The 18,607-nt window shown below is 44.9% G+C and overlaps 1 protein-coding gene across 1 annotated transcript; it reads left to right on the top strand.

The window, feature by feature from the left end:
• Positions 1-1,976: 1,976 nt before the first annotated feature.
• On the top strand, positions 1,977-18,505 carry METTL3 (methyltransferase 3, N6-adenosine-methyltransferase complex catalytic subunit). The gene is made up of 11 exons (XM_010335079.3): positions 1,977-2,194; positions 11,190-11,407; positions 11,494-11,898; positions 14,733-14,908; positions 15,527-15,743; positions 15,976-16,163; positions 16,555-16,593; positions 16,750-16,858; positions 16,978-17,043; positions 17,213-17,325; positions 18,276-18,505. The coding sequence occupies exons 1-11, from the start codon at positions 2,095-2,097 to the stop codon at positions 18,385-18,387; spliced, it is 1,743 nt and encodes a 580-aa protein (XP_010333381.1). The 5' UTR covers positions 1,977-2,094; the 3' UTR covers positions 18,388-18,505.
• Positions 18,506-18,607: the final 102 nt, after the last annotated feature.

The following is an 18,607-nucleotide window of genomic DNA, read 5'->3' as shown; positions in this document are numbered from 1 at the left end:
TAGTGGCTCATGCCTGTAATCCCAGCACTTTGGGGGCTGAGTTGGGTGGATCACGAAGTCAGGAGTTCCAGACCAGCCTGGCCAAGATATTGAAACCCCATCTCTGCCAAAAATACAAAAATTAGCCAGGCGTGGTGGCACGTGCCTGTAGTCCCAGCTACTCGGGAGGCTGAGGCAGGGAGAATTACCTGAACCGGAGGGGTGGAGGTTGCAGTGAGCTGAGATCAGGCCACTGCACTCCAGCCTGGGCTACCGAGTGAGACTCTGTTTCAAAATAAAAATAAACGGTCACACACAGTAGCTCACACCTGTAATCCCAGCACTTTGGGAGGCTGAGGCGGGCAGATCATGAAGTCAGAAGTTTGAAACCAGCCTGGCCAATATGGTGAATAAAATCCCATCTCTACTAAAAACACAAAATTAACTGGGTATAGTGGTGGGCGACTGTAATACCTGTTACCAGGTAGGGCAAGGCAGAATAGCTTGAACTTGGGAGGTGGAGGTTGCAGTCAGCTGAGATCACACCACTGCACTCCAGCCTGGGCAACATGAATGAAACTCTGTGTCAAAGAAAGAAAGAAAGAAAGAAAAGGATTGTAGGGAAAACAAAAAACAAACAAACAACAAAACCCTTGTATTTAAGTTTACTACACATAAAGTGCACATACCAAAATGTTCAGCTCAATTACATTTCACAAACTGAACACACTCATGCAAGTAGCTCTCATAACAAAAAAAACACAACGTGGCCGGGCACGGTGGCTCAAGCCTGTAATCCCAGCACTTTGGGAGGCCGAGGCGGGTGGATCACGAGGTCAAGAGATCGAGACCATCCTGGTCAACATGGTGAAACCCCGTCTCTACTAAAAATACAAAAAATTAGCTGGGCATGGTGGCACGTGCCGATAATCCCAGCTACTCAGGAGGCTGAGGCAGGAGAATTGCCTGAACCCAGGAGGCGCAGGTTGCGGTGAGCCGAGATCGCGCCATTGCACTCCAGCCTGGGTAACAAGAGCGAAACTCCGTCTCAAAAGAAAAAAAAAAAAAAAAAAAAACGCAACCAGGACCTCAAAGCCCTCTTAGTGTCGGAACTCTATTTTAATCGATTATACGTACTTTGTAAATTTAGCCTAAGAGGGAGATCACGTATTTGAAGACCTCTCGTATTTTTCCTTCAACAGCCCTCCTCACTTCCCCACGCCTCTCCCGCACACAAAGAAGCATGCGCACACCCCCTAGGGCCCCCCACCTCAGATTGGGGACCACAGCTATTTTTTTGTAAATGAAGCAATGGAAACAAACCATGTCTTCAGTGGAAAAGGTACGTTAGTACCAAACTGTCACAAGGAACAAGGGATCCTTCATCTTAAAATTCTGTACGGCAGAGTGCTGTGGCTCACGCCCGTAATCCCAGCACTTTGGGAGGCCAAGGCGGGCGGATCACCTAAGGTCGGAGTTCGAGACCAGCCTGACCAACACGGAGAAACCCCGTCTCTACTAAAAATACAAAAAAAAATAGCCGGCCGTGGTGGTATATGCCTGTAATCCCAACTACTCGGGAGGCTGAGACAGAAGAATCGCTTGAACCCGGGAGGCGGAGGTTGTGGAGAGCCGAGATCGCGCCATTGTACTTCGGCCTGGGCAACAAGAGCGAAACTCCGTCTCAAAATTAAAAAAAAAAAAAAAAAAAAATCTGTACTACATGGTGTTGCTCTCTACGAGTGCTATTTTAACATGGGTCAACTCTCAGAATTCGTCTCCGAATATTCAACATGGCCGCATGCGCATCTGCAAGCAATATGGCCGCTCTGCCAGTCACCAACATGGCAACCACAGCCTCACTGTGGCCGGAAGCATGAGAGAGCGGGTATAAGGACTATACCGACCGCTATGCCAACACCTAACGTGGCTCTCTTTATAGCTTCCAAGAAAGCGCGACACCGGAAATGAGTTTTCGGTCTTGCTCATCTCTAGGGGTCATTTCCGGTTAGCCTTCGGGTGCCCGCGTGAGAATTGGTTATATCCTGGAGCGAGTGCTGGGAGGTGCTAGTCCGGCGCGCCTTATTCGAGAGGCGTCAGGGCTGGGAGACTAGGATGTCGGACACGTGGAGCTCTATCCAGGCCCACAAGAAGCAGCTGGACTCTCTGCGGGAAAGGCTGCAGCGGAGGCGGAAGCAGGACTCGGGGCACTTGGGTGAGGCACGGGGCTGTTGGGAGTCGAGGCTCAACCGGGGAGTATGGGAGGGATCCCTAGAGAAAAAGCTCCAGAGTCAATGTCCTTTACCAAGCGACTATTTCTCTAAAGCCTCGTACTTGGGATTACTCCCTCTTCCCCTTCAGCAGCACAGACCTTCGCCCTTCTGCAAGTAGTTCGCGGTTCCTCCTCACCCTGGGCCTCGGTTCTTCCAGCTCACTTTTATCGACTGAAGCTTGAGCCCCACCCCCGTCCGCCTTGCCCACTCCTCTTCAGACTGCGAGGGCGTCGCCTTTGTGAGGCCTCTCAGCCCCCTTATCCTGCGAAACAGCAAGACTCCTTTTTTGTTGCTGCTATGGCGCTTTGTTCCCTCGATTATAACGACTGCTTTCTAGTGGTCGTTTCTTTGCAGCTGTGGGCAGTGAGCAAGGAATGAACCTTCATATCCACAGTGACCAGTTTAGTGGCCCGTACAAAGTGGCATTCCGTGTTTCTGAATGAGTACCCCTACCGGCATTGACTTAGCCATTTACATACCTAGCACAAATCTGAAAACATTTGTGTTTGATTTCTAAACTTTTTCTCCCCTCCTTTTGCCCCATGTCACGATCATAAAACTTTGAAGGAGGCCGGGCGCGGTGGCTCACGCCTGTAATCCCAGCACTTCGGGAGGCCGAGGCGAGTGGATCACAAGGTCAAGAGATCGAGACCATCCTGGTCAACATGGTGAAACCCCGTCTCTACTAAAAATACAAAAAATTAGCTGGGCATAATGGCACGTGCCTGTAATCCCAGCTACTCAGGAGGCTGAGGCAGGAGAATTGCCTGAACCCAGGAGGCGGAGGTTGCGGTGAGCCGAGATCGCGCCATTGCACTCCAGCCTGGGTAACAAGAGCGAAACTCTGTCTCAAAAAAAAAAAAAAAAAAAAACTTTGAAGGAAATTTAAAAGGTGGTTAAGTTAACTCTTATCCACTCCTTACCGCCACCACAAACTCTGAATTATTTAAGGCAAGCTAGTAACAAAGCTCTGCAAAAATAGTGACTTCAATATCACCTTTGTGGCAGATTGTTCCAATATTTGCCAGTATCTTGAACTCCATCTCTCAATCTTGTCTCAATGATATTAGGTTCAGGTGCTCATATTCTGACCCCCTAGAACTAGAAAGTGCACTGGCGGGATCCTCCCATAATTAAGTATCTTTTTTTTTTTTTTTTTTTTTTTTTTTTTTGAGACGGAGTTTTGCTCTTGTTACACAGGCTGGAGTGCAATTGGGCGATCTCGGCTCACTGCAGCCTCCGCCTCCTGAGTTCAGGCAATTCTCCTACCTCAGCCTCCCAAGCAGCTGGGACTACAGGCACATGCCACCATGCCCAGCTAATTTTTTTGTACTTTTAGTAGAGACGGGGTTTCACCATGTTGACCAGGATGGTCTCGATCTCTTGACCTCATGATCCACCCGCCTCGGCCTCCCAAAGTGCTGGGATTGCAGGCTTGAGCCACTGCGCCCAGCCCAAGTATCCTTTCTTATCTACAGTATACGTGGGTCTAATTAGACAAAAATAAGTAAGAAATTGCCCCTTTACTTTAGTTTAAAAAGCATAGGTTTCAAGGCCGGGCGCGGTGGCTCAAGCCTGTAATCCTAGCACTTTGGGAGGCCAAGGCGGGTGGATCACGAGGTCAAGAGATCAAGACCATCCTGGTCAACATGGTGAAACCCCGTCTCTACTAAAAATACAAAAAAGTAGCTGGGCATGGTGGCGTGTGCCTGTAATCCCAGCTACTCGGGAGGCTGAGGCAGGAGAATTGCCTGAACCCAGGAGGCGAAGGTTGCAGTGAGCCGAGATCGCGCCATTGCACTCCAGCCTGGGTAACGAGAGTGAAACTCCGTCTCAAAAAAAAAAAAAAAAAAAAAAGCATAGGTTTCAAGGGTAGATGCTTACAAAAAGTCAGGAATATGATAGGATATATGTGTATGTATGTGTGTGTGTGCGTATGTATATATATACATATATATGAGAAATTGAATGAATCTACAGTCTGCACAGTGAAGAGAAGTAACTGAGCTGGTGTAGGTAGTGAAGCCATCAAAGCCATCATAGTGGAGCTGGCATTTCAATTTGGCCTTTATGGCTATGTTGGACCTAGATAATTACAGAGGTAAGAGGGAAGGGTAGTAGAGTAGGAAGTGCAAGTTATATGATCAGCCAATAATTAGTAGTCAAGCCTTGGAGTAGTTCCTGAATTACCCCAAGAGGGGTAATTTTTTCTTCTTGCTTTATAAACTTCACCGATTTGTTTTGTTTTTGAGATGGAGTTTTGCTCTTGTTGCCAAGGCTGGAGTTCAATGGCCTGATTTCAGCTCACTGCAGTCTCTGTCTCCCGGGTTAAAGCAATTTGCCTGCCTCAGCCTCCTGAGCATACTACTACCACCACACCTGGCTAATTTTATATTTTTAGTAGAGATGGGGTTACTCCATGTTGGTCAGGCCGGTCTTGAACTCCTGACCTCAGGTGATCCGCCCAAAGTGCTGGGATTACAGGCGTGAGCCACCGTGCCTGGCCTGATTTCTTTTTTTTTTTTTTTTTTTTTTGAGATGGAGTTTCGCTCTTGTTACCCAGGCTGGAGTGCAATGGCACGATCTCGGCTCACCGCAACCTCCGCCTCCTGGGTTCAGGCAATTCTCCTGCCTCAGCCTCCTGAGTAGCTGGGATTATAGGCACGCGCCACCATGCCCAGCTAATTTTTTGTATTTTTAGTAGAGACAGGGTTTCACCATGTTGACCAGGTTGGTCTCGATCTCTCGACCTTGTGATCCACCCGCCTCGGCCTCCCAAAGTGCTGGGATTACAGGCGTGAGCCACCGTGCCTGGCCTGATTTCTTTAGAGATACAATTTTTTGTTTTGTTTTTCCCCTATTCTTTGGTTTCCCATTTTGAAACTTTTTAAACGTGTGTAAATGACGCCAGTGACTGTTTTTGTTTTTGAGACAGGGTCTGTCACGGTTGCCCAAGCTGGAGTGTGATGGTAGGAGCCCCTCACTGCAGCCTTTAATTTATGGGCTCAAGCAGTCCTCCTGCCTCATCCTCCTGAGTAGCTAGGACTACAGATGCATGCCACCATGCCTGGCTAATTTTTAATAGAGATGAGGTCTCACTATGTTGCCCAATCTTGTCTTGAACTCCCGAGCTCAAGCTGTCCTCTTGCCTCAGCATCCCAAAGTGTTTGAGTTACAGGTGAGAGCCACCATATCCAGCCCGTTTAATTTTCCTGTGGAATCTTTCCCCTTCGGCAATGGCAATTGGAAAAGGAGATCTGAGGATTCAGTAGTTGTTTGTTTCAGCAAAGTGATCTGCAAAATTAACTTATTTATTTATTTAGTTAGAGACAGGGTCTCCCTCTGTCACCCAGGCTGGAGTACTGTGGCATGATCATGGCCTACTGCAGCCTGGACTTCCTGGGCTTCAGTGATCCTCCCACCTCTGCCTCCCAAGTGGCTGGGACAGGTATGTGCTACCATGCCCAGCTAATTTTTGTATTTTTGGTAGAGAGGGGATTTCACCATGCTGCCCAGGCTGGTCTCTTAAGTCCTGAGCTCAAGCAATCCACTTGCCTCAGCCTCCCAAAGTCCTGAGATTATAGGCATGAGCCATCACGCCTGGCCTACAAAATTAGCTTTTGAAAAGCCACTATATCAGTGTACTATATTATTGGCTACTTTGTGTTCATCTTTCTGTCGTTTTGGTGACAAGCCATCCTCTATCTGTGGTGGTGTTTGTTGTTTTTTGGTTTTAATTGTTCCTCATCATACTTCTTTATACTTTTCCATTTCTAAATTCATACTCTTTTCAATGGATGATTCTAATTGCTGTTGGTCATTTTAAATTTCATTTCATTTTTCCTTAATACTAACTACATTTTCATATTAACCAAACTTTGTGCTGTATGCAGACCTAACTACTAGAGCCTTGATACTTTCTTTTTTTTTTTTTTTTTGAGACGGAGTTTCGCTCTTGTTACCCAGGCTGGAGTGCAATGGCGCGATCTCGGCTCACTGCAACCTCCGCCTCCTGGGTTCAGGCAATTCTCCTGCCTCAGCCTCCTAACCTTGATACTTTCATCAAGATCCTTGCTAAACATGTTTAATATATTTGACAATAAGTCTGTATTCTCCCTGCTTGTATAACTAGCTAATATAATATAGCTAAGATACTTTTTTTTTTTTTTTTTTTTTTTTTTTTGAGACAGTCTCTCGCTGGGTTGGAGTGCACTGGCGTAATCTTGGCTCACTGCAGCCTCTGCCTCCTGGGTTCAAGCAACTCTGCCACAGCTTCCTGAATAGCTGGGATTACAGGTGCCTGCCACCACACCTGGCTAATTATTGTATTTTAGTAGAGACTGGGTTTCACTGTCTTGGCCAGGCTGTTCTTGAACTCCTGATCTCGTGAGCCACCCACGTTGGCCTTCCAAAGTGTTGGAATTACAGGCGTAAGCAACCGCTCTTGATTGTGTGTGTGTGTGTGTGTGTGTGTGTGTGTATGTAGACTCTCGCTCTGTTACCCAGACTGGAATTCAGTGGCATGAACACAGCTCACCACAGTCTTTTTTTTTTTTTTTTTTTGCGACGGAGTTTTACTCTTACCCAGGCTGGAGTGCAATGGCAGGATCTCGGCTCACCGCAACCTCCGCCTCCTGGGTTCAGGCAATTCTCCTGCCTCAGCCTCCTGAGTAGCTGGGATTACAGGCACGCGCCACCACGCCCAGCTAGTTTTTTGTATTTTTAGTAGAGACAGGGTTTCACCATGTTGACCAGGATGGTCTCGATCTCTCGACCTCGTGATCCACCCGCCTCAGCCTCCCAAAGTGCTGGGATTACAGGCTTGAGCCACCGCGCCCGGCTGGGGCTCAAGCGATCCTCTGGCCTCAGCCTCCTGAGTAGCTAGCACCACAGTTGTGTGCCACAATGCCCGCCTAATTTTTAATTTTAATTTTTTTTTTTTTTGTAGAAACAGGGTCTTGCCCTGTTGCCCAGGCTGGTCTTGAACTCTTGGGCTCAATCTATCCTCGCACCTTGGCCTCCCAAAGTACTGGGATTACAGGCGTAATCCAAGCCTAGTTAAGATGCTTATAAAAGTATTTTTGGGGTTGTAATTAAATGTGTCTTGTCTTCTGACCCAGAGCTAGATCTGACCCATCATTTGGTACTGTGGTAGTAGGTAAAGATGAAAGACACAAATTAAATCAGAATGTCAGTCTTCTTTCTGTGTTATTTTGATTATTTCAAAAAATGTATTTTGTTGAGCTTTAGGATTCTTAGGAAACCCTTGTGAAACATACTCTATTGTAAATTTATTAATCATGTTGTCATGTAAGATATAACCCAAGGCTTGATAAAAGCTTAGATTATTCCATTTGTTTCTCACCTACCACATCTTATTTTTTATAGCATTACTGAAATCTGGTAATTATTGACTACTGAACTCAATGTCAAAAGACAGATATAAAATGAACTAAAAGGTATCTATATCGTTAATAGTGGAAAATACTATGGTCAAAATATTGGGAGACCATTGTTAGATTGGCATTTTTGTTATATATATATTTATTTTTTGAGATGGAGTTTTGCTCTTGTTGCCCAGGCTGGAGTACAGTGGCACGATTTCAGATCACTGCAACCTCTACCTCCTGGTTCAAGCGATTTTCCTGCCTCAGCCTCTCAAGTAGCTAGGATTACAGGCATGCAACACCATGCCTGGCTAATTTTTTGCATTTTTAGTAGAGATGGGGTTTCTCCATGTTGGTCAGACTGGTCTTGAACTCCCGACCTCAGGTGATCCGTCTGCCTCGGCCTCCCAAAGTGCTGAGATTATAGGTGTGAGCCCCTGTGCCAGGCTGCAAGGGACTTTAATAATCACCGTCTCATGCCTGTAATCCAAGCACTTTGGGAGGCTATGGTGGGCAGATCACAAGGTCAAGAGTTCAAGACCAGCCTGGCCAACATGGTGAAACCCTGTCTCTATTAAAAACACAAAAATTAGCTGGGCATGGTGGCGGGCGCCTGTAATCCCAGCTACTTGGGAGGCTGAGTCAGGAGAATCGCTTGAACCTGGGAAGTGGAGGTTGCAGTGAGCTGAGATCATCCCACGGCACTCCAACCTGGGCAACAGAGTAAGATTCTCTGTCTCAAAAAAAAAAAAAAGTCACCATCAGTTCAGTCCTGTTCAATGCAGGAATTTTGTTTATAGTCTTATAAGTCAGCTAAATAGTAATCATCACTTAAATTTCTTACATATTTTTAGTTTAGTTCAATTACTCTTTTTTTTTTTTTTTTTTTTTTTTTGAGACGGAGTTTCGCTCTTGTTACCCAGGCTGGAGTGCAATGGCTGTATTTTTAGTAGAGACGGGGTTTCGCCATGTTGACCAGGATGGTCTCGATCTCTTGACCTCGTGATCCACCCTCCTCGGCCTCCCAAAGTGCTGGGATTACAGGCTTGAGCCACCGCGCCCGGCCTAGTTCAATTACTCTTAAACGTTTTCTCATACAGACCAGAGTGCTTCCATGACCCTTTCATGTGTACAATACCTGTTTGACAAAACAATTATATTCAGCAGGCAAAAGTTAAAATCCAAGATTCAGCCAAACATGATTGTAAGAAGTAAGCAAGGTGAAGAAAGTTCTAACAATGATCTAACATTTCTAGCTAGTATGGAATTATGGAGTCCATTTTCCACAATAACTTACTTTAATAAAATGTAACTATTACAAGGTATTTGGTGTAGTTCAGCTGTTTTCTTTGGAACCTCTGTGTCAATTTTTTTTTTTTGAGACAGAGTCTCACCCTTGCCCAGGCTGGAGTGTAGTGATATGATCTGGAGGCTCACTGCAACCTCCGCCTCCTGAGTTCAAGCGATTCTCCTGCTTCAGCCTTCTGAGTAGCTGGGACTACAGGTGCACGCCACCACGCCTGCCTAATTTTTGTATTTTTAGTAGAGATAGGATTTCACTATGTTGGCCAGGATGGTATCAGTCTGACCTTGTGATCTACCCACCTTGGCCTCCTAAAGTGTTGGGATTACAGGCGTAAGCCACTGCACTGGGCCTTTTTTATTATTATTTTTTTGAAACAGGGTCTCACTCTGTCATTCAGGCTGGAGTGCAGTGGCACAATCACAGTTTACTTCAGCCTTGGCCTCCTGGGCTCAGGGAATCCTCCTACCTCAGCCTTCCCAGTATCTGGGACTACAGGCACAGGCCCCCATGTGAGGCTAATTTTTTAAAACTTTACTGTAGAGACACTGGGTTTTGCCATGTTGCCCTGGCTGGTCTGGAACTCCTGGGCTCAAGTGATCCTCCCACCTTGGCCTCCCAGAGTATAAGGCACCAAACCCAGCCCCGAATCAGATTTTAATAAATTCAGTTTCCATTAGAGTGGAAATTTTTCAAATTTATATATATATATATTTTTTTTTTTTTTTTTTTTTCTTTTTTGAGACAGAGTCTTGCTCTGTTGCTAAGTCTGGAGTACAGTGTCATGATCTTGGCTCACTGCAACCTCCACCTCCTAGGTTCAAGCAGTTCTCCTGCCTCAGCCTCCAAAGTAGCTGTGGTGGCTTGTGCTACCACACCCAGCTAATTTTTTTTTTTTTTTTTTTTTTTTGGGTATATTAGTAGAGATGGGGTTTCACCATATTGGTCAGGCTGGTTTCAAACTCCTCACTTCAAGTTATCCAACTGCCTCAGCCTCTCAAAGTGCTAGAATTACAGGTGTGAGCCACTGTGCCTGACGAGAGTGGAAATATTTAAGTAAACAGAATGTTTCTAAACGTAAACTAATAGCCTACGTATTTTACTTGGTAATTTCAGTTCAGGTCCTAGAAGTTTAATATATCATCTATATTTTAGTTAAATAACCACAGATATTAGGCTTTCTCAAAGGTAACATTTTGTCCTAATTTTAAGGTTATGATAGCTGCCAAGCTTCTTAAGTAATAGTTGATCATAATATAGTCTGGAAACATCATTTGGTAACCAAGGCTTCAGCAAAGTATTAAGAGTTTTGTGTTTGTGAGTGTTATAGGTAACACTTGGCCCCCAACATTGTCATTTTGTATACTTTGTTAATCAATGGGCTGGATTCATTAAAATCCACACAACATGCCTCAAAAAGAATATTGGATCCCAGCCTAGGTTGTTGAGTGTATTTCTGACTTTTATTAAAATATAGGTTGACAGAAAGGTGATAGGGATTATTTAAATCTATCTTGCTGCCAATTTACTTCCTTTGTAGCACAGCAAGGTTAGGAAATTAGGAAATCATTATCCACCCAATAGAGAAAAGGTAGACAGAAAATCTAGTATTATCACCGGGCACAGTGGCTCACACCTGTAATCCTAGCACTTTGGGAGGCCGAGGTGCGTGGATCACCTGAGGTCAGGAGTTCAAGACCAGCCTGGCCAACATGGTGAAAGCCCATCTTTTTTTAAAAAAAAGAAAGAGGCCGGGCGCGGTGGCTCAAGCCTGTAATCCCAGCACTTTGGGAGGCTGAGGTGGGTAGATCACGAGGTCAAGAGATCGAGACCATTCTGGTCAACATGGTGAAACCCCGTCTCTACTAAAAAAAAAATACAAAAAATTAGCTGGGCATGGTGGCACGTGCCTGTAATCCCAGCTACTCAGGAGGCTGAGGCAGGAGAATTGCCTGAACCCAGGAGGCGGAGGTTGCGGTGAGCCGAGATCGCGCCATTGCACTCCAGCCTGGGTAACAAGAGTGAAACTCCGTCTCAAAAAAAAGAAAAAAAAAAAATCTAGTATTATCTTGGCAAAGCAGTGAATGCTTAAATATGGTTGAGGATAATCTAGTGCTAAAGTTGGTCAGAGAATTTCTTACACAAAATAAAAGGTCTATGCATGGGAATGCTAGAGATTTGACTTCTCAGAAATATATAGACCAGCAGTGGTTGCCTTTTTTCATTTTCACTTCTCTTCATTCTTAGATCTACGGAATCCAGAAGCCGCATTGTCTCCAACCTTCCGTAGTGACAGCCCAGTGCCGACTGCACCCACCTCTGGTGGCTCTAAGCCCAGCACAGCTTCAGCAGTTCCTGAATTAGCTACAGATCCTGAGTTAGAGAAGAAGTTGCTACACCACCTCTCTGATCTGGCCTTAACATTGCCTACCGATGCTGTGTCCATCTGTCTTGCCATCTCCACGGTAATGACCTGATAGAGTTAGGATTTACCACTTATTTTCAGTTCATGGTCAGTGTCTTATTGCCCCTACTTCCCCTCCTTCTCTAGCCAGATGCTCCTGCCACTCAAGATGGGGTAGAAAGCCTCTTACAAAAGTTTGCCGCTCAGGAGTTGATTGAGGTAAAGCGAGGTCTCCTACAAGACGATGCACATCCTACTCTTGTGACCTATGCTGACCATTCCAAGCTCTCTGCCATGATGGGTGCTGTGGCAGAAAAGAAGGGCCCTGGGGAGGTAGCAGGGACTGTCACAGGGCAGAAGCGGCGTGCAGAACAAGACTCAACTACAGTAGCTGCCTTTGCCAGTTCATTAGCCTCTGGTCTGAACTCTTCAGCATCAGAACCAGCAAAGGAGCCAGCCAAGAAATCAAGGAAACATGCTGCCTCAGATGTTGATCTGGAGATAGAAAGCCTTCTGAACCAACAGTCCACTAAGGAACAACAGAGCAAGAAGGTAGGGGTCATGTGAAAAGACTCTCACAATATGCTCTTAATTATAGCTTTGTTTGATAAGGATTTACCCTTAGGGTAAGGAATCATTTTTAGAATTGAGGGTTTATCGCAGTTGTTCTCAACTGGGGATGATTCCCTACTGCCCAACTTCCCAGAGCATCTGGTAATGTCTGGAGACATTTTTATTTTCACACATGGAGAAGTGCTGTTGGCATCTAGTGGGTAGAAGCCACGGATATTGTTAAACATCCTACAGTGAATAGTAGGACAAACCCCTACAACAGTTGTCTGTCCCGCCGGGCGCGGTGGCTCAAGCCTGTAATCCCAGCACTTTGGGAGGCCGAGGCGGGTAGATCACGAGGTCGAGAGATCGAGACCATCCTGGTCAACATAGTGAAACCCCGTCTCTACTAAAAATACAAAAAACTAGCTGGGCGTGGTGGCGCGTGCCTGTAATCCCAGCTACTTAGGAGGCTGAGGCAGGAGAATTGCCTGAGCCCAGGAGGCGGAGGTTGTGGTGAGCCGAGATCGCGCCATTGCACTCCAGCCTGGGTAACAAGAGCGAAACTCCGTCTCAAAAAAAAAAAAAAAAAAAACAGTTGTCTGTCCCAAAGTGTCAATATTGCCAATATTGACAAATACTGATTTAGGTAATCTGTCATTGAATGTTTGAAAGAATCAGATCAAGAGAAGAGGAATCCATGGCCGGGCATAGTGGCTCATACCTGTAATCCCAGCACTTTAGGAGGCTGAGGTCGGGGGATCACAGGGTCAGGAGTTCAAGGCCAGCCTGAACAACATGGAGAAACCCCGTCTCTACTGAAAATACAAAATTAGCCAGGCATGGTGGCGCATGCCTGTAATCCCAGCTACTCGGGTGCCTGAGGCAGGAGAATCGCTTGAACCTGGGAGGTGGAGGTTGTGGTGAGCCAACATCACACCATTGTACTCTAGCCTGGGCAACAGAGTGAAACTCATCTTAAAAAAAAAAAAAGAAGGGCCGGGCACAGTGGCTCAAGCCTGTAATCCCAGCACTTTGGGAGGCCGAGGCGGGTGGATCACGAGGTTGAGAGATCAAGACCATCCTGGTCAACATGGTGAAACCCCGTCTCTACTAAAAATACAAAAAATTAGCTGGGCATGGTGGCACGTGCCTGTAATCCCAGCTACTCAGGAGGCTGAGGCAGGAGAATTGCCTGAACCCAGGAGGCGGAGGTTGTGGTGAGCCGAGATCGCGCCATTGCACTCCAGCCTGGGTAGCGAGCGAAACTCCGTCTCAAAAAAAAAAAAAAGAAGAAGAATCCAATATATAGAAATATAGGGAGATGAAAGGAGAGGATTACTAGACCAATTATGGAAACTGACTAAATAATGTGAATTGGTTCTGAGTATAAGTACTGGCCTGACATGAGTTCTCATCTGCTTGGTAATTCTAGTGTGTTAGTTTGAACAAGGTAATTAACTTTTCTTGGGCCTTAGTCTTCTCATCTGTAACATGAAGATAATACCAGCATATCCTGCCTTACAGAATTGTTGAATAGACTGTGAGCTAAACAGTAAAGTGTTTAGCGCTATAACTTAGTTCAGTACCCAGTAAATATGTTTTTTTGTAGAAAGAATGCCTTCCTGGGGAGGGGACATTTAGCATAATGCTTAGCAGTAGGAACCAGGCCTCTTCCATTTTAATTTCATCCCAAATGCTATTTGTGAGGAAGACTGAACCACTAACACAAGTCTTTTTTTTTTTTTTTTTTTTTTTTTTTTGAGACGGAGTTTCGCTCTTGTTACCCAGGCTGGAGTGCAATGGCGCGATCTCGGCTCACTGCAACCTCCGCCTCCTGGGTTCAGGCAGTTCTCCTGCCTCAGCCTCCTGAGTAGCTGGGACTACAGGCACGCGCCACCATGCCCAACTAATGTTTTGTATTTTTAGTAGAGACGGGGTTTCACCCTGTTGACCAGGATGGTCTCGATCTCTTGACCTTGTGATCCACCCGCCTTGGCCTCCCAAAGTGCTGGGATTACAGGCTTGAGCCACTGCACCCGGCCTAACACAAGTCTTATCTGACGGCTCCCAATTTTCCAATATTATGTTAGCTAATTTAGGGCTAGGCACAATGGCTCATTCCTGTTATCTCATCACTTTGGGAGGCTGAGGTGGGAGGATCATTTGAAACCAGAAGTTTGAGACCAGACTGGGCAACATAGTGAGACCATACCGCTACAAAAGGTAATTAAAACATTAGTTGGCGTGGTGTCATAAGCCTGTATTCTTTTTTTTTTTTTTTTTTTTTTTTTTTTTTTTTTTGAGACGGAGTTTCGCTCGTTACCCAGGCTGGAGTGCAATGGCGCGATCTCGGCTCACCGCAACCTCCGCCTCCTGGGTTCAGGCAATTCTCCTGCCTCAGCCTCCTGAGTAGCTGGGATTACAGGCACGTGCCACCATGCCCAGCTAATTTTTTGCACTTTTAGTAGAGACAGGGTTTCACCATGTTGACCAGGATGGTCTCGATCTCTCGACCTCGTGATCCACCCGCCTCGGCCTCCCAAAGTGCTGGGATTACAGGCTTGAGCCACCGCGCCCGGCAAGCCTGTATTCTTAAGCTGTGTTGGAGGCTGAGCTGGGAAGATCATTTGAGCCTGGGAGTTCCAGGCTGCAGTGAGCTATGATTACACCACTGTACACTGGCCTAGGTGACAGCAAGAGTCCATCTCTGAAAAAAAAAAATGTTAGCTGATTTATCCCTTGTAAGACATTAATGTCAGAATTTGCAGAGTTGGTCTAAGAGCCAGTTTGATCTACAAGACGTTTTAAGTCCAAGGCTACTTCTGTCACAGGTCAGTCAGGAGATCCTAGAGCTATTAAATACTACAACAGCCAAGGAACAATCCATTGTTGAAAAATTTCGCTCTCGAGGTCGGGCCCAAGTGCAAGAATTCTGTGACTATGGAACCAAGGAGGAGTGCATGAAAGCCAGTGATGCTGATCGACCCTGTCGCAAGCTGCACTTCAGGTCTTTTGGAAGGGAATGAGGTGGGATGGGTGTGTCAGCAGCAGCCATTCCTTTTCAGCATATCCCTTCCAGACATTGGGGTTCTGTCTGCAATCTTATTTAGTTTATGGTTTGTGTAAGTCCTCTAGACCCTATAGGTGTACTTTCAGAAGTACATTGTGTGGGAAGAATACAGGCTGTACTCCCAAATAACTGAGGTTTTTTGTTTTTTTTTTTAAACCTCCCCCTTACAATAGCAAAGTTAAATAGGTATGTCTGTCTCTGAGCCAGAGTGAAAGTTAAGAGTTCTCTGAAAGGAGCATACTCTTAGGAGAAACAAGAACCTGAACTCTTAGGTCAATGTTTCATTCTGTTCTAATCAACTAAGTGTCCTGCACTGCTTGCCTTCCGGTGGTAAAAGAGGAAACCAAGGCTTTACTCAGAGAGGAATTTTAATTATTCTGTAATGTGAATTATTTCCATGCTACCTGCCTCCCTTAAAACTCTTGGAGGAAGCTCTAACGATAGAATTAGGGGAGGGTAATAAGATAGGAGATACTTTGAAACCATTTGGAATTTGAACTGTTGGATCTACATCTGGAGCACCATATTGATTGATTCTCCCTTTTATTTTCCCAGACGAATTATCAACAAACACACTGATGAGTCTTTAGGTGACTGCTCTTTCCTTAATACATGTTTCCACATGGATACCTGCAAGTATGTTCACTATGAAATTGATGCTTGCATGGATTCTGAGGCCCCTGGCAGCAAAGACCACACACCAAGCCAGGAGCTTGCTCTTACACAAAGTGTCGGAGGTGATTCTAGTGCAGACCGACTCTTCCCACCTCAGGTACTTCTCTGCTCAGAAAACTTGTCTCAACTTATGGACTTATGTTTGAGTAGGGCAGCCATACATGTAGGAAAGCAGGGCATACATAATTCAGCAATCTTGTCTGGACTATTGGGAATGGAGGGGGATACATAAGCTTGTAAGGGAATAGGAAAAATCAAATGGAAAAGGGACTCGGGCTATGTATCTGAAAGTTAAAGTAGAGAAGATGACCAAATACCACTTTATGCAGTGGATCTGTTGTGATATCCGCTACCTGGACGTCAGTATCTTGGGCAAGTTTGCAGTTGTGATGGCTGACCCACCCTGGGATATTCACATGGAACTGCCCTATGGGACCCTGACAGATGATGAAATGCGCAGGCTCAACATACCCGTACTACAGGATGATGGCTTTCTCTTTCTCTGGGTCACGGGCAGGTAATGCAATTCAAAGTTACATAGGTATGGACGTTACAGTACAGTGAATACTGAGTGGGAGATAAAATCCTGGGTTTTCCTAGCCCAGTCTACACTTTTTCAGTAGACAGTCAGTGAACATTTACATGCACAATACCATTAAAGCAGCAAGGTGGATCTAAGAATGAAAAGATGAAACAGTATCCTCAACAACCTTACCTTTCTCAAAGAACAAATGTAGAATTAAATATATATTCAGGGTATAATTTGCATTATACACAGGCATTAGGACTCAGTAGAAAAAAAAGACTTTCTCTGTTATATACTGTTAAAAGTGTCTTTTTAACATATCATGTCTTGAAGGGTAAAAAATATGGGCATACAAGTAGTTGTTTAACTCATTTCTTCCTAGGGCCATGGAGTTGGGCAGAGAATGTCTAAACCTCTGGGGGTAAGTAACAGTTGTGTTGCTTTTAAGGGTAATACTGTTACAGTAAGATAAATGTTCTCTCCCATAGTGTTCCGTGATTCCTTGCTTTATGGTACTACCCCTTTTAACAACATTGTAAGTTTGGTTAAAACTCTAGTTTTTTCTTATTCCCCACAGGTATGAACGAGTAGATGAAATTATCTGGGTGAAGACAAATCAACTGCAACGCATCATTCGGACGGGCCGTACAGGTCACTGGTTGAACCATGGGAAGGAACACTGCTTGGTGAGCAGCAGTGGGGCCCAATTCAATAGGTGGAGCATAAAGAATCATTTGATTTTTTTATTGCAAAAAAGTTCAAAAGGTGTGATTTCATAAGGTAATCTGTTATCTGTGGTGAGCAGGTTGGTGTCAAAGGAAATCCCCAAGGCTTCAACCAGGGTCTGGATTGTGATGTGATCGTAGCTGAGGTATGTGCTTCCCCAGGCCTCCAAAGCTTCCACATTGTTGTTGGTATCAGTTATTCACGTCACGTGTATTCTCATCCCAGATTTTTACCATTTAGATCATAAACACAATAGAAAGGGCTAGGATTGCAATCTTACGTAACTTAAAAAGCAGCTAGTTTTTATCTCCTAGGTTCGTTCCACCAGTCATAAACCAGATGAAATCTATGGCATGATTGAAAGACTATCTCCTGGCACTCGCAAGATTGAGTTATTTGGACGACCACATAATGTGCAACCCAACTGGTAAGGTGACCAGAGAACAGACTAGTCTTCAAGGGGCTATTATTTATGATTAAATACAGAACTTAGTAGAACTTCACATTATATTCCACGAGTCTATAAATGAGTATCAGAGAATTCATAAGCCACTTAAGCTTGTATTTAAACTGTTTTTATGAGATTTTACAAATATTCATTAAAACTCAACAGGTTCTAGGATCCAAAGCGCGGCTCACTAGGGTTTCTACTCTCACAACCTAAGGATCTTCCTCAGCCATTCTGTGTGATGTATTGAATCTGCCCCCTGGTGGTTATGAAGTTATCTATTTAATCTGTCAATTATTTTATCTTTCACACCTTTAATAGAGCTTAAAGCACATGCTGCTAGCATTTTGCTTATCCAAAGAACACTCCCTGGTAGCGACTCTGAATCAGTCCTGGCTAAGCATTAGTTACTAACCATCCAATAACAGAGATCCAGTCTTTTTTTTTTGAGATGGAGTCTTGCTTTGTTGGCCCAGGCTGGAATGCAGTGATGAGATCTTGGCTCACTGCAATCTCTGCCTTCTGGGTTCAAGTGATTCTTCTGCCTCAGCCGCCTGAGTAGCTGGGATTATAGGCTTGCACCACCGTGCCCAGCTAATGTTTTGTATTTTTAGTAGAGACGGGGTTTCACCATGTTGGCCTGGCTAGTCTTGAACTTCTGACTTCGAGAGATCTGCCCACTTAAGCCTCCCAAAGTGCTGGGATTATAGGAATGAGCCACCATGCCTGGCTCAGATCCAGTCTATTTTAATACCAGAATATATGTCAATTCTGAACTACTCATTCTACCATATACTATTGTAATGTTAAGCTCTTTTTAGAATAATTGGAATATTTGATAGGATAGGCAGTCTTCATTTGGTATGCATCTTTTAACAGTATTAACTAATTCCAGGATTTCTGGTTTGCCCCTCCTTTTCCCGTTTCAGGATCACCCTTGGAAACCAACTGGATGGGATCCACCTACTAGACCCAGATGTGGTTGCACGGTTCAAGCAAAGGTACCCAGATGGTATCATCTCTAAACCTAAGAATTTATAGAAGCACTTCCTTATACAGCTAAGAATCCATAGTGATGGCTCTGTAAGCCAAACCTGAAGAGTGGTATTTGTACAATAGCTTTCTTCTTTATTTAAATAAACATTTGTATTGTAGATGAGATTTTGAAGTCCATTCTGGCTCTGCCACTTATCAGTGTGTAATCTTGTGCAACTCATCTCTCAGTAGTATTTCTTATATTTAAAATGGGAGTATTACCTCA

The sequence above is a fragment of the Saimiri boliviensis genome, chromosome 2, assembly GCF_048565385.1.
Source record: "Saimiri boliviensis isolate mSaiBol1 chromosome 2, mSaiBol1.pri, whole genome shotgun sequence".
Classification (NCBI taxonomy): Eukaryota; Metazoa; Chordata; class Mammalia; order Primates; family Cebidae; genus Saimiri; species Saimiri boliviensis.
The sequence above is the reverse complement of the archived record's forward strand: the minus strand, read 5'-3'. Positions and strand labels throughout refer to the sequence as shown.